Source organism: Pogoniulus pusillus, chromosome 30 (assembly GCF_015220805.1).
Source record: "Pogoniulus pusillus isolate bPogPus1 chromosome 30, bPogPus1.pri, whole genome shotgun sequence".
Lineage (NCBI taxonomy): Eukaryota > Metazoa > Chordata > Aves > Piciformes > Lybiidae > Pogoniulus > Pogoniulus pusillus.
Window position 1 is genome coordinate 7576371 of NC_087293.1, and position 16009 is coordinate 7592379.

Consider the following 16009-nt stretch of genomic DNA (forward strand, 5'->3'; position numbering starts at 1 on the left):
AGCTTGTAAAGTAGCTTGGGGTCCTCTGGGATACAGCGTGCTTTGTACATGTCAGTTGTGATTCAGTGAAACTTGCTTCCATCTGAACCTCCTGTATCAATCAGAGAAGCAACATAATTAATTATGACTGGGTGGCTTGAAAGCTGCACACATCAGAAGCAAGAGTCCTGGACTCGTTCGTGCTGATGGTAGGCATGAAGATGAGCAAGATGAATAGTGACACTGCCTTGAACTGTGCCTGACTGCTGTCTTCTCCTGCCATCCATCATCATCACCACATGCTGGGTGGCAAGGGGAATTGGTTCACAAAAGAAGAGGCAGAGGAGTGTAAAACTTTCCAACATCTCTATTCTTCTCAAGAAGAGGTGCCAGTTTGGTTTCGGCTGTTAGGTAGCGGATGCAGTAGTGAGACACAGAAATGACAGGAGCCCTCTCCCCTCGGAAAAGAGAGGTTCATTTGTCAAGCCATGTAAAGCATTTTAATTACAATTCATATAACATGTATAAATAAATATTACATTCTTTCAGTCTACAATGCATACTAGGCATATCTTGTTAAAATGTCCATCTATGTTACTGGGTGGCAGGATTGATTTTGTCCAAGTGACAGAAAAAAACAACCAAAAAAACCCCAAACTATGCAGTTTAATAATTAAAAAAAATAGAAAGGGAAAAAAAAAAGAGAGAGAAAAGGGGAAAAAAAACCATGGTAAAGACAGGACAATGCAAGTGCTTCTGGCTAACAGTCAGGACATAATACTGCTTCCCAAAAGGCTGGATATACCATCTTCCTTTTAGCTACAAAAGGTTTTGGATGACAGTGGTTTCCTCATCGTATAGCTTGGGGTCTGTGTTCTCCATGGGTGCAAACTGGCATTGAGTCGGCACAGTTCTGCCACTTTACACAAGAAATCTCTCCCTCTGGTTTGCGTTTGCTTCAGATTTATCACTGGCTTTGTATTTATTTGAAATATTGGCTTTGCAATCTAGTCTAAATTTTTCAGTCTTAGCTGGTCCAATGGCCAAAATAATAATAATAATAATAAAAAATAATAAAATAGCTCCAGACATTTCTTCACCTTGCTTCAGTAATATTTCCCTCCCAACAGTCTGTCCAGAGGCCAGCTCTCCCAGTACAAGGACATAAAAGTCTGGGGACAATCAGTGTCTTTCTGTCCATTCTTCTTCTCACTTTCTGAGCTTGATGAGAGCTGATGACAGCAGAAGAAACAGAAAATTCCAGCATAAAATTGTGATTTAATTGACTTGGCAGAAAAAACAAAATCCAGGCTGTACATATTTGGCCTGTGATGGTTTCAGTTCCAGGTGCATTTCAAATGCACCAGTGGGGCACTCCCATCGGTTGTTACTTCTAAAAGCTAACATAAAACAGCACCTTCTTCCCTTGGTGAAAGATGGGAACTTTGGTTGTGGAACTTGCAAGAAAAAACAACTAAATAAACAATCCAAACCTGAAAGTAAAATGAATACTCCTCCCAGATAGAACTTATTTCTAGCTAGAGTGAAACAATGGAGGCTTAGGCTTTCAGAAGAGAGACCACGTGGAAATCATTAGTCAATACTTAGCCTCTGAATTCTTCACATTACAGGAGGTCATTTATAGCTAAGAGACACAAAACTTTCTTGGTCCACTGTGAACTTAGTGAATTGAAAATTCTCCTGCGTTCAAGATATTTAAAAGAAAAAAAATACAAGAGGGAAAATCATTCTGGTTTAACTTACAAGACAAACAGAACTCTAAAAATAAAAATACCAAGTACTTTCTTCCTCCTCCACACATAATATCAAGGACACATCTTCACTTCAAATGAAGGAATAACACGAAATGGATTGAGTACCAATCTAAGAAGTCTTCTCGTGGGTCATAGGTCCAGAATTGTGATGCTTTATTTAGAAATACAGACAAGTTATTGTCTGTCTCTTGCTTTTTCTTTTCATCCACTTGTAATCTCACTTGCCTTTTTACAAGTATTTTTGGTACTTTGCAACGTGGCTATCATTATTATTATTATTTGAATGACCCATTAAAAAAAATCTTCACTACCTCATCTTGCCCAGTTCATCACACTGGTCAACCATTTCCTTGTTCCTTTCTGCTACTTATATTCCACCTCCTAGATCCACCAGTAGCAGAGCAGCTGCTGAAAGCAAAACAAAACAAACTGAAAAGCAAAAACAAACCATGGACAGTTTGGCAAATTTCTTTCCCTGATTATAAAAACTGCCTCAGCATTTCTCCTGGTGATTGCTTCCCCACCCTTTCTTCTGTCCCAATATATACTGTAGAACTGAAGGCATCAAGGTGTGGTTAAACAAACAAACAAACAAAAAAACCCAAACCAAACCAGCAAGGAGCTACACTTTGTCTTTGAACTTCTCCATGTAGTTTCGTATCTCTTTGGAGTCCTCCAGGTCCATATCCTGGCACACCCACTTAATGTCATCATCATTACTACTTAGGATTGAGTTGACAGTAGGGCAGCCATCGTCAGGTGGGATGGTAGTGAATGTTGTGAATTTTACCCGCTTCCTTTTAGACGTTGGCGAGTGTAAAGGTTCAGATTTCTGTTCCTTGCCAGGCTTGCCCCCCGAGTCAGCACACCTGTGAACCTGGCTCTGAATGTTCTTCTGAGCACTGCCATTGAGGAGCTGGTTGCTCTCCTCGCAACCCGAGCCTCGGTCAATAATAGTTGTGTGCTCATCCTGCTGAGGTGATGCGTCTGCTGTGTTCTCCAACAGTTCTGCTTCATTTCCCAGCCAGACCCAGTCATGGGAATGGGTCATGGTGGTCTGTCCTTCCACCAGAACCTGCTTGTGACGGTACTTCAGTGCAAACGTTGCACAGTTTATCAGGAAGACTAGAATTGCCAGGCAGAAGACCCCTAGCAGAGCATACATCCCGATCTCCAAATCACTAAGGCCCCTAGGTGTCTGCACCAGGTCATTTTCCTCCATGCCCGCATTGCCTTTGGGTAGGTCTACTTGAGCAGGGAAGTTAGTGAAGTCTATAGGAATGTTCTGCAGCTGGCTATCATCTGAGAGTTTGCCACCATCCAGTCTATTGTTTTTAATGACCTTATTTTTTATGACAGATTTTGCTGTGGTGCTGACTTTCCTGATGGCTCCCTCCTCTCGCTCTGCCGACGAGCCCCCATAATATCGTCCGTCCGGGCCATAGCGCTCCTGATCTGACACTTTGTGCCGACGGTCACTAGCATGGTTTTCAATCTCATCAGCATCATAGTCTCCACCTGTATCAGAGTCTGCATCATTCTGGCCAAACTTGACTTTGATGTTGCCATTCCCCACAGCAAGGACGCTTTTCCTCTTGGACTTCTGGCAGGCTTCAGAAATCATCATGTCCACCTTGATTAGCGCACCCTGACCTTCACCTTCGGCTACCACAATTGGCCATTTTAAGGCAGCGTTCTGGTGGATCGAGACAACAGCTTCATCTAGTGATACAGCAGAAAGGGAGAAGTCCTTAGAGTCATAAATGTCCAGTGGAGTAACAGAGCTGTCACTGAACTGAATCCAGGTGCTTACTACAGCTTCCTGAAAAGAGAGGGATATGGTTAAAGACGGAGTCTCAAATAACACAGCTCAATCCATTGCAGCTCATCAATCTCCCAGCTCTGAATGGCAGCTGGAGGAAATGGAAGACGATGGCTCTGCATTGCATTTAAAGCAAACCAAACTTCAACTGATGGGGCAGAAAGATGGTCACATTTGTCACTATAGCTTCCACTGTTATCCTTCCTGCAAATGTTTTGCAAAGGAACCTATCAAATAATTGATAGGAGATATTTGCAGTACCACAGCACCTATTAGCAAGCTACAATTTACATGATTTATAAAGAAATTCATTCCTGTCATACAAAAGCTGAAAGAGACAAACCAGAAAAATTACTAGAGGCCCCTGACAGGACACTTATTTTCCTCATGTTCCCCATGCAGAGGTGTCACAGAGAGCTGTCAAATTAAGCAAGGCATAAATTTCTTAGCAGCAATAAGGAGCTACTGCAGTATCTTGGAAACGGTTGGAGCAGAAGATTCACCTGAAAGAAAAAGACTCACAGGACAATAGCCATTTTGCTGGAGGAAGGGTTTTTTTTTAGAGGAAAACACACTTTATCCTTGAGATAATTAAAAAGTCCATCACATTTCTGTGTCAAGGAGAGGAGGACAGGAATTCTGGTATGATTGCTATGATAAAAGTACGAATGGCCTGGATTTAATTGGGCTGTCTTTGTTCTCTGCAGGTAGCACCGTTAGAAGTCATCATTAGAAGCAAACACAAAGCTAGAGGTCAGCTCTTTGCCAATTGAAATCCCATCCAGATGATACAGATATTTACTTCTCCACATCTCAGTAGCTTTCTTTGCAGGAGATTTCTTTGTTTTTCCATTTGCTCTATGTCTTGCCTGTTTAGCCAGCAGACGTGTGGGCAGATTGCCGGAGTGCAACTTCACACAAAACTCAAGTTCTCAAGCCACAGATGGCCCTAATAACTTTACACTCGGGTACATCAGAACAACTGGGCTGAAAATCACCATCAGGGAAAAACATTGCCACCCTCTTAAGGTCCAGTCATAAGACCAATCTACAACCTAATATAGTTTCCAAGTAGCTACAATTTGTTACGCTCTGGCAATAAACAAAGGGAATTGCTGCCATTCTAGTTAAATTTCAAGCTCTTCAATGAAAACAGCAAGGGGCATTTAGCTGTGCAGGAGGTTGGACTATAATGAATATTTGATTTTCAAAGTGCTATCAGCAAGTTCTTAAGGGGTTGAAAGAAGAAAAAAATAAGTTGTGGCACAACAGGAAAGAAGGCAAAGTTCTCGGTGATTCAAACGTGCTTCAAAGAGCTGAAAAGGAGCCAGGGTAGCTCAGCAGCTGGGGAGGGTGAATTGTGTAAGGAAATTAAACCAGACGATCTTTCATTAGAGAAACAACCCTGAAATGGCAGAACAGACAGAAACCTAAAGCTGCAGGGCACAACTTAAATTTATATCACAGAAATCTAGAGCAGAGCAGATCCAGTCATGAGAAAGTAATGGATTTTTCTTTTTTTTTAATGGATACGTGTAGAGAGAGAAAGATGTATCTCCTCCAGCAATTCAACACTCTGCTGCCTTCTTTCTCCCTAAAAGAAGAGGACAGCCTCGTGTACTGCCAGGGAGGTGTGTGAAATACATTTACTTTTCATTGGTCTATGGAAGAAAAAAACCCAGCATCATTCAGGCACATAGCACAACAGGCTTGGTTTTGTCTGCTGCTGCTGGTCTCTTTTGGAGAGCAGAATGAGAAAATAACACTTTGTAGAGTTAAGGCCAGAAATTATGAGGCCTGTGCCTCCTCCCAGCTGTGTTGGAGACTTCTCTAGTTCCAGATCCCTCCAGAAGGATTTCCAATAGTAACTCTGTTGTGCATTCCTTAACGGCCAAATCCAGCATGCTCAGAGCTGCAAAGCCCCAGACCTTACTGCACAGCAAGGGATTGTTTTGGTTTTGTGCTAGAACAGCACCTCTGAGGGCTCAGGAATCTCGCTCCAGACACTGGAGAGGAACACATATGAGGAGCCATATATTCTTCTTTCCTGTCTTCCTTAAGATCTCTCTTTAGTTTTCTTACTTTGATGCCCTTCTGCTTTAACTGCCCTGAGGCACCTTTCAGGTTAACAGGTAATCAATATGGAAAAATCCAGTCCAAATAGCTAGAATTTGACAAAGTCACAAGCAGCTTCAAAATAACTTCTGTTCTTTACACTATTTCTCCACTATTCTGCATCCCTGGTTTTATGAAGCAGAGACAGAGGAAAATGAAATGGCAGGCAGCCCACGTGATTTACTATAGATAACAGAGGTGTGCAGTACCTAAGCCATTGTTTTCAACCAGCACTGACATTTTTGGTTCTCAGACCTTTTTCTGAGAAAGAACCAAATGTTTCACAACACAACACACCATTGTCATGCTTATACTATGGACAACTTTAATTAAAAGGGAAAGAAAATGAATGAGAGAATGAGTGAGATGATTTCAAATCCTGCCAAAGACTATTGTACCAGCCCAAAATTTCTGTTTGGCAAGAGATCATCTCCTGTCGTTCTCGTTGTTAAAGGAGAGCTGAAAGCAGGGGAGGAAGTGAATTTCCCAAATGATTATAAATTCTGCAAAGCTAAAAAGAATTAAAAAAATAGAAAGAGAAATGAAATTATTTAGTACCATGTCCTTCAAAGAGCTGTTTCTGCAAATCCTATGTGCTGCATCAATAAATCCCTCTCCAAAGATCTGACAAGGTCCTCCAATTACTATCAGCAGATGAAGATGAATTGAAGCCTTTTTACCTCCAAAGTTGCTGCCCCATGTCTGATGCCCTCAACAGTGAGGTGACAAATGCTCATGTTCGCTAACCATCAAGCATGAACAGTGTATCTGGCTGTCCAGTTTTAATTCACTTTTTGTCTCTTCCACATATGCACACACAAACTCAGCTGCACTTCCAGAACAAATGAACCACAACTACACATTAGTGCCAGTGTCTCTTAGTGAACAGGATGATTTGTGGCTGTGATGATGTGAAGTGAATCAGATAATGTACATTAGATCATGTCAGTGACAGCAAAATCCAGTCCAGAGGAGATGAAGGCACTGCATCCCACAACCAACACTGCTGATTATCAAATATCATGCTTCCCTTAACATATAAAATCCTTTCTTTATTAAATACATTTTGTTCACATTTTGCCTGGTGCCTTTGCTGCTCTCTTCCTCCATTCCAGGTATAACTTCAGCAAGTTGGCCAGTTCTTGACCTGTTGCAGTTCCACCACTTCTGGCCCTGAGTTACATTGATGCTGACCACTTGATAATCATCTTCTTGGATAAACCTGCATTTTGCTTTTTGCTGGTAGCTTTATCTCCTTTGTTATCCACTTGTTATGCTTAGATGGGTAAAAACAAAGGGGAAATTACCAGGGTCCAGAAGTAACATGACACTAACGGAAACTACCTATTCCCAAGGAACTCTGTGTTGCCTGACCTGGAATACTTCAAACCCTGCTGTATGAGTCACCACGAACACCATTGTTTACTGGCCATGCCTGTTCCACCTAGATAAAACAAGGAGTGCAACCTAAATGCTGGAAGCAGAGCTGTTTTGGAAGCTCAGGAGAAAGCCCATCACACAGAGATGTAATGAGTCCCTCTGTGCTGGTGCTTGCACAAATTGCCTGTGAAAACCTGGGAGCCACAGCGGTGATTATTTTGCCCTCTAAAGCATCATATAACATTTGAAAGTCTGCTTATCTTAGCATGTTCCACTGATCCCATCTGTAGCATCACAGTTGGTGATTACAAAGTGTCCTTCAGTATCTCCTCAAAAGAGCTGGGGTCAGCTTGGTACCAGGGCATACTATCTGGTATTCTTCAAGCAAAAAAGAAGGGGAGTAAAGTGTGTAGGACTGGTTGCATGCTAGAGAATTCTGCTGCTTAGAAATTACCAGTATATTTGATTTTATGCCATCCTCAGAATGAAGAGGCCTTTTAATGGGCTTTGCTCACTAAAGCACAAATGAAAATATTTGTGAATAAGCCCTCAATTGCTGGAGTCATTTGCAATAGTTCTGGAGTGAGGCAGGCCACCAAAAGGACAGAAGTGGATGGCTGGATGGCTCTGCACAAAACGAATACATCCCTCCCTCCAATAAAGGTAAGGCAATAGTGTTCTCAGCAGCTTCTTTTAGACCAGCTCTGATTGTTCTGTCTGGGGACTTGAATGCTGAAATGGGCTTCCCTAGTCATTTTATCACATGAAATATCAAAGTATTACATGTGTATTTATTTTTAAGCCTGTGCCTTCTGTGTAGTAAAATTTAGTTGATGGTTATGATGTGGAAATGAAAGACAGCCAAGACTCAGATCTTAATTCAGTCCATGCCTTCCCCTATTGTGTACTTCTTTCTCTCATTTTTGTCCAATCTGCCAATGTGACATTTCTTTCCAGTGGGAATTTGCTTGTATTTGCATGGGAAGAATTCCAATTCTTATATACCAACACATCCTTTCTCCTGTTCCCATGCTGCTTAATTCCTTTGTCATACTTGTGAGCCATAACATTCCTCTGCCAGTTTAAAGAAGGTACATAAATACAATTTAAGTGCAACATTCTGCCAGAATGGGCAAAGAATCCACACCACAAAATCACTCCTGGTTACTTAACTGTGAACTCTCAGAACCAGTTTCCTTCAAGGGTGTAACTGACAGGACAGTGTTGTGTCAATCCAAAGGGTAGAGATGTGCAGGCAAGCTTGATTCAGATGTGCTGGGCACCCTCCAGATGCGCTGGGCACCCTCACCTCCTACCAGTGAGAGTGGCTGTCTCGGAGGACACTCCCTGAGGCTGCAGATGATCTCACAGGGTTAGGTCTTGTCACTGATGTCAGCAGGAGCTACCCATGTGAAAGAGGAGAACTTGGCCTTTAGAAAGCACAAACACTGCTTCTTTTCCTTAAGAAACTGTCTGCAGTTTCCCAGCAGCACTGACCCATTAATGCACACAGCTGTTTATTAAAGGCCTGCTTTTCCCTTTCTCCCATCTTCCATTTCAGTTCACCAGACCACGTGCCATACCTTACAGCGATGAAAAAGCCAGGGAATGACTGTGAGCTTTCCTGCAAAGCCAGCTGAAATGTAAGAGCCCTTGAAGCTCACTCAGATCAGAAAACACTTAAACACTTTTATTTACATTTTAGAGATGCCTTTAAGAGGGCAGTGTTGATTTTAACAACCGTCAGCAAGCCAAATGGAACAGCTTCCCTACCTGAGCAGATGGCCACTAAAAATAGACAGCTCACTGCTACAGTTTCCAAATTTTCAGGAGGTATTTCAGCTATGATATTTATTTTTAGGCACCTAAATCATTGATCTACCTTTCAATGCCAATAAACAACTCATTGACCAAAAGAAAAAAAAAAACCAACAAAAAAAATGGAAGGAAGCAGGGCTCAACATACCCCAAGGTCACCTTTCCACCTCTGGTAATTAGTTACTCAACTATATAGATAAAGATATCTAACTTAAGGCAGCCAAGATAAACATTTTTAGCTTATCTTCTTTAGATTGCCAAGTATCTGGAGAAACTGCCTACTTTTCTGGACTCGTGTTTTGGCTGCTTTGTGCTACTTGTGCAGACAGGAGGTGGCCATTATAATCAAGAAACAAATCAAGTCATTACATTCACTGAAAGCAAATCATAGCAGAAATACTGAATTCATTCCTATGGTATTGAAAGGTCTGTAATAACACAATCTATATAATGCTTTATGCCTTCCCTTGCACTCTACAGACATACTGCTTTATCTGCTGAGGACAATACTGTGTCTGCCAGAGTACCAATTACCCAAGGACAATTCTTAATCTATGTGCAAGCTTGGCTATTGAAGATGCTAAAGTGGAGCCTAGGAAAATGTCTAAGAACACACTGACCATTTTCTCTGTATAAATGCTGAGACATGCACCATCATTCACATCTTTGACTATCTTAACTGTTACTTTGTTCTTCAGTTGCATCAAAAAAGGTCTTTTTGCATGAGTTATTTGGACTTTTCATAAACTTGTTTGAGAGCAAAGGGCACACTTAAGTGATGAAGCCCTTGCAAGATTCTAGTATATGCTTAGTTCTTGAAAAAACCTCTTTCAAAAGGGCTTGATTTTCAGAAACCACTCAGCACTTGCCTTCTGGAATTCCAGCTCAGTAAGGATCTCAGGTGACATGCTCCAAATCATGAGTCACTTCTAGAAAAATTAGCCACAAGCATTCCTACATTGGCATTAATTCTTCTAAGGGCAGGTGACTTAAATGTTATATGCTTCATTCAAACTGCAAATGAAAAGAGAAGATGTGTGTGATTCTACAGGCCACTCCCCTGCTAAGACTATTTCCTCCAATTGTACTTTCTAGGGTGGAATCTACTCTTGTCTTATTTTGTTGTTGATGCAAATGCAAAGTTCCCTCAAGTCTTTTTTTTTAACAGCTCTTGCTTGGGTAAGTCCTGTCTCTAGGCCGAGTAAGATTTAGGCTTGAGAACAAATGAGTGGCTTACAATAAGGTAGGAAGCAGAATCAGCTCAGGCCTTCAGGATGAAGGCACTGCCAAAGTGTCCCAGTAACAAGGGACTGGGCTCAGGATCCACACTGGCCCAGCATCACCAGGCTCAGGACTGCAAGCACTCACAGTGCTTGAGCAGGAACTGACCTTCACAAATTTCCCAACGCGGGGAGTGATGCTCCCAGCAAAGCCTTCAGCTGGAAAGCAGGCAAGGTAATTCTCTTACTCCTGGTGAAGAGTAGGCTGCAGGAAGACAAGCAGAGGCAGTGGGAGTGGGCAGGCTCCAGACTGGAAGAGCTGGGAGGAGAGGCAGAGACTGAAGTTGGGGTTCTACAAGAACACTGCTGCTCCGTGCTTGCAGCAAAGTGGGACAGAAGGCACATGCACAGGAGGAGTGGGGGAAATGGACTAATTTGGTACAATCACTAAGCAACCAGATCTCCTTGTGCATTCCAGATCCTGGTGTAGAGAAGATTTTCCACTGTCTTTAACAGAGCCTAGGTTATGATGGGTTTTTTTTGGTGGTGTGTGTTTTTTTTCAGATGGAGCCTTGAGAATAAATAAGAGATTTTGAATTCCTTTTACTAAGAAAAAGGTGCTTGACTTTCTTGTGTCTCCAGTCTTATAGCTGGTATCTCCAGTAGTGCTATCTGTAGACTCAGGAAGAGGACAGCAAGGACAGCAACACCCCTCACTGCCCAGCAGCACCAGCAGCAGGATGAGAGCCTTATATACCTAATCACTCCTCTATCAGAAATGTGCCACTCTGAGGAGATGGAAATTGCCTTGCCAAAAATCATTAGGTTAAACACAACATTTCACTAAAATCATTCCCTGATACTGAAAGCCAGGAAAATAATTTTAAAAGAAAGCCTATTTACACATGTTTCACTCTTTCATGTCAACTCACACCTAGCCAGCTGCAGTGCTACATGACGACACGTCATACCATCTTGCCATACCATAATGCAATAGCAGATGTCATCTTCTGCACTGCTGAAATACCCTGTCATGATATACCATTACCTGATGTTGATAAATAACTTTGCCTCCCCAGGACAGATCATCTATGAGTCTGAGCAACCTTTCCAGATTCACAAGCTCTTTTATCTGCAATCAAAGCCATGATTCTTCCAATGGTGCTGCAGGACAAACAGTTCTCTGTCCTACATAACAGAATTGGGTTAGGCATGCTTTAGCCTTTGCTTTTACAGTATGTCAGGCATGGTTTCAAAGCCCTGGAGAAGGGTATAAATGGGTTAATTATGTAAGATTCTTATGTTTACAGGATGTAGTAAATGGAACAGATGGGCAGCATGGCCTCCTAGTTTGGACATTTTCTTGTCACTAAGTTATAAAACAATCTAAATTATTTTTATGTTCCAGAAGATTAGGTAGCAATAATCATCAAAATGGGCCATAAAACATGACTCGAGTTTTCTCCCTATCTACGTGAGATGAAATGTAGTCTCTGTGAGAGGAGTAGTGGCTGTAGACAGACCTAACTGCATGGTCCCCAGTCCCACTCTTCAAATCAGCTGACTCAAAGAGCAATGAACAGATAGCTTGTTCCACAGCTCCTGATCCTTGGTTTTAATCTGCTCCAGAGCAACCATTTGCCTTGATCTGGTGATGTTCTCCAGTCTTCTTTTCCTTGCAGGTTGTGACCTGAAACATGACACTTGAAAGAGTCCCTTTACCCAGACAGGAATTTACTGGCTTAAGTTAAGTAGGATCAGCACATGAATTGAATGAAGAACCCCTCAAAATCCACCTAAAGAGTGAAAAGAGAGGAGTCTGGCAGTCTGCCGTGACTCCAGGAGGGAAAAAGAAATGCATCTGGCTACCTTCTGCCTCTACTTTATAGCTCTTCAAAGTACCAAATTGTTGTGACACACAGAGCTCTGTGCTCTCTGGCATGGAAAACGAGGGCACGCTCATATAGCCAACAAGGATCACTGTCCAAAGACTGCCTATGTTGCAAAAATAACAGATGTTGTATCATTTAAAGAAAGGATATTAAAAATGTAAATCTTATAAACTTCATTGTAGTCAGAACTTTTACTGCACATTCAGTCCATATTTGAAGGGAAGAAATGAGAAGACAATTCCAGAGTACCTCTAGAGATGAGCAATTGAAATGGACACATACTACAGCTATACTTTACCTTTTAAAACCTGTCATGAGTTATCATCTGTACTTCACACTGACAAAACACTGCCCTGTCCCAAAAGTCATCATGTATGGAGTGTACTCTACCTGCTTAGGAGTATGAAGCAGCTCTTGGGCAACAGTTGTAGCCACAATAGCCCGACTACTTGCTGCGCTTGGCTGAAGAAAGAGTGAAAGTCCAGCCACCAGCTGCACTCCTAGGTCTGTTATGGTCACTTTGTCATCTAGCACAGTCACTGTCTTCTCTGCCAAGATGGAGTCAGACAAAGGAGACAAAACCTTTGGAGAAAAACAGAACAATCAACATAGGAAAAGCTTGATCAATTAAAATAACATTTCCCAAGGTCATCATCCCTTGTCTCCAAAGCTGTATGCATAGAAATGAAATGTGAAATGGCAGAGCACACTGAAAAGGCAGCCTGACTTCATTGGTGGGGTTGGAGAAACATTCAATAGCAAGGTTAAGGATAAGAACATTGCATCTAATACTGAGAGTTGTACTATCTCAGTAAGACCTGATTTAAACCTTTATTCCCCTGTTCTTGTGTCCCCCAGTATGAATGAGCTCAGCAGACTTACTTCCAAACCATTTCAAAGGGAGGCTGCCAGCATCTAGGCTTTGTCCTTTCATTTTTCTCTATCTTTTCTGGTTCTGATAGAACATCAAGGTAGCAGGATATCCTTCCACTCAATGAAACTGAGGGCCATACTGCTCTGTTTAGGGAACTTCATATAGATACTGTCTTCTCCACCTTCCTCTTCTCCTATCTACAGCCTAGATTAGCTATATTCACTCTGTGCATTGGCATTAGTGAGGATTCACCTGGGGCAGAACTGGGATATGGTGTTGGCCACTTATGCCTTTCAGGGCTACTATCCTGGCTGTGCTTTGTTATTTTGGGGCTTGTTTGCTTGTTTCTTTTTCTGAATTAATGTTTAAATAAATCAAAAGAAATTCAACATAATCTAAAGATCTCTGTCTCAAAAGGCCAAAATGCTGCCCATCAGCTGACTGGTGGTAACCTGCATCTGAGCTCTGCCTTCTCACTAAGCCTGGACATGCTGCCTCTCCTGAAAAGCTCTATGGGTTCCAGCTCTCCACCATGCTGCATGACTTGGACCACCTCTAGCTTAGATCACAGTATTGTTAATGCTGTGTGTGATACTCTAGAAGGTCACAGGAAAATAATGGGAAATCATTCCTGTTCTAAGATAGCAGAACACTACCCTGGATTATCCCACACCCAGGTTCTTCATGGAGATAGCAGAATGTGGCAGCCTAGAGCACAGTACCTGCATTGTTGTCATTCCTACTTCCCGTCCAATCAAAATCCTTCCTTCCTGCAGTTTGGCAATGTGAGGATCCTCCAGTTTCATAAAATCCATCACCAGGTCTGTAATGTCAAACTGCCAATCTGAGCCCAGCAGGTAGCTCAGCTGACCCCATGGGCTGGAATCCTCAGCTACAAACTGTGTGAGGACTCGCACCATGGCGTGCTGGTACTGCAGAGTGCATCCTCTCCCTTTGCGCTCATCTTCATCCTCATCATCACTGTCTCGGGTAGGTCTTTTCCATAAGTAAAATGAAGCATAAAGAATTGTTTTCAAGAACATGAGTGGAAATTAACACTCCCACAAATAATAGCCCTCCCTTCATTTTTTTCTCCAGCCCGTTGCTGGCTCATGGCTACCTAGCATGAGGAGTGACCACACAAATGGACTATTCCACTTTATCATCTAGGTTGGCATGCCCAAACAATATCAACTTTCTAAGGGCACTTTACTAGAGCACCACACTGCACTCTCTTGCACCAGACAGACAAAAGAAGAGAAGCAAAACTCCAGCACATCAGAAAAAGCTTTATTATACCTGCAGAGGTCCAGCGCAAAGCTGGAGATTCCAGTACTGTTGGAAAGTTCCCCAGGGAAAGATGCTGCACTTGCAGTGCAGGTGCTGCAGCTGTTCTTGCTCAGAGTTAAAATCAACTCCATTCATTTTACAAAAATACCCAAGAAATTTAGCACCTGAAACCCACCTTTTGTTGGAAACAACTGGCACTCGCCAGCCTTTTATTTGGCTCAGTTCTGTGTCCGAAATGTCAATCTGAAGAGGCAGGCGTGGGACCCAGACTGTGATTTGCAGAGGAGCACTCAGATACTGATAGGTGAAGTTCACGAGTGCATTCACCTTGCCTTTCATTTCTTTGCCATTGACAAAAACATAGTCACATCTGTCAGAAACCTAAGGGGGCAAAGAGAGAAAAGGGAGAAAAGGTAATCACTGTGACAAAACAAGCTCAAAGCGTAAGCCTGGCATCTTGAAACCAAAAGCAAACAAAAAAGGCTCCCTTCTCTTCATGCATGTTAATGATGCCTTTTACAATGGGAGCAGCTGAACACAAAAATCCTTTATTGGCTCAGGAGGCATAATTATGCTGGAGATGCCTAAAGACTAGATACTATTTATGAAGCTGGTGGCTGATTTTGTTTGTTGTGCAGTGAGCCCAACGGAGTGCTGTGGAATTTACAATAAGCAAGGCTCCTTCATGGCTAGGTCAAGAGGAACCCAGCAAACCATAACAGGTCTCAACAAAAGCAAGCAGCAAATCAAAGCTCTACTCTGATGAGTACCTTCATCAGGGGTTGATGCTGCTTTCAGTTGTCTGTACAAAGCTAGTTCTGGAGTAGATTTCATCCACTGAAGAGTTACAGAAGTCTACTAATTTCTTCCACAATAAATATTATCTGTTTGTAATATTTACATTTTGATTAAAGCTGTAAAGAAGTCTCTAAACACTGCAGTAGATTTATCATTAACATGTAAATGCTGCCCTGAAATATAAGCAAGCATTATCATAGTCATGTAAGAGTTACATCAGTAATCACTTCTTTAATCAATGTTGTAATTTACAGACCATTGAGTTTTCTCATTTATTACGTTCTGAGTACTAGTGATAAAATCACTCCTGAATATATAAATCATTAAGAGGGATGTAGATAGTATGAAGTGACTCCATGTGATAAAGTCATTGTCGTATCTATTCCTAAAGGTGTTATAAATGTCTAGGGAAATCCTGTGGCACATTAATCATACACTAAGTGGTGGGCAATGGGAACTGTTACATTACTAAATGAGCTGATATGTCTGCAGAAATTAACAGTAAACCCAGCAGATCTCTTCAGCTCCTGCTCCCACTCCCATCCTGTCAACATTCTATTTCATCACCCATAACAACTATCATTAGTGGTGGCGATGTGTCTCCCCCACCTGAACTCATGTTGTCACCTGCTCCCTTTTATCCCTGCTCCTATTCACAATATCATTTTATTCAAATGAAGATTATCAGATGGAAATGCTAAGGTCCCCAGGCTAACCAAACAGATGGACGTCCTCCCTGACCACAGCTACAGGAGCTAACAGTTTCACCTCCACAGACATTCACACCCTGTTTGCAGACTGTCGGGTTTAGGCAGTGCTCACATTCTGGTAAAGTATTTGATGTCTAGGTTGCAAAAGAGATCTTCAGAGAAGGTAATCCAAACACTTCTATGACTCATTCCCTAAGAGGGATGCTGTAACTGGGGTGGGTCTGTTGCCTGAAAACAATGCTGCATGCTACAGTACCTGATCCATCTGTTTAGGCTTCTCTCTCAGTCCATCTAAGACTTTCAAAAGTCTGAAGGTGGTAGGTATGTCTTCATTTT

The 16009-nt window shown here is 42.1% G+C and overlaps 1 protein-coding gene across 3 annotated transcripts in view; it reads right to left on the reverse strand.

The window, feature by feature from the left end:
• Positions 1 to 456: 456 nt before the first annotated feature.
• TMEM132C (transmembrane protein 132C) overlaps positions 457 to 16009 on the reverse strand; it is a 245586-nt gene continuing 230033 nt past the window's right edge. For all 3 annotated transcript variants that reach the window (XM_064169089.1, XM_064169090.1, XM_064169091.1), the window contains exons 6-9: positions 14341 to 14546; positions 13598 to 13871; positions 12392 to 12583; positions 457 to 3576 (exon numbers count right to left, since the gene is read on the reverse strand). In XM_064169089.1, the coding sequence (XP_064025159.1) occupies positions 2377 to 3576; positions 12392 to 12583; positions 13598 to 13871; positions 14341 to 14546 (1872 nt within the window). In that variant the 3' untranslated portion in view covers positions 457 to 2376. The remainder of the gene's footprint in view (positions 3577 to 12391; positions 12584 to 13597; positions 13872 to 14340; positions 14547 to 16009) is intronic.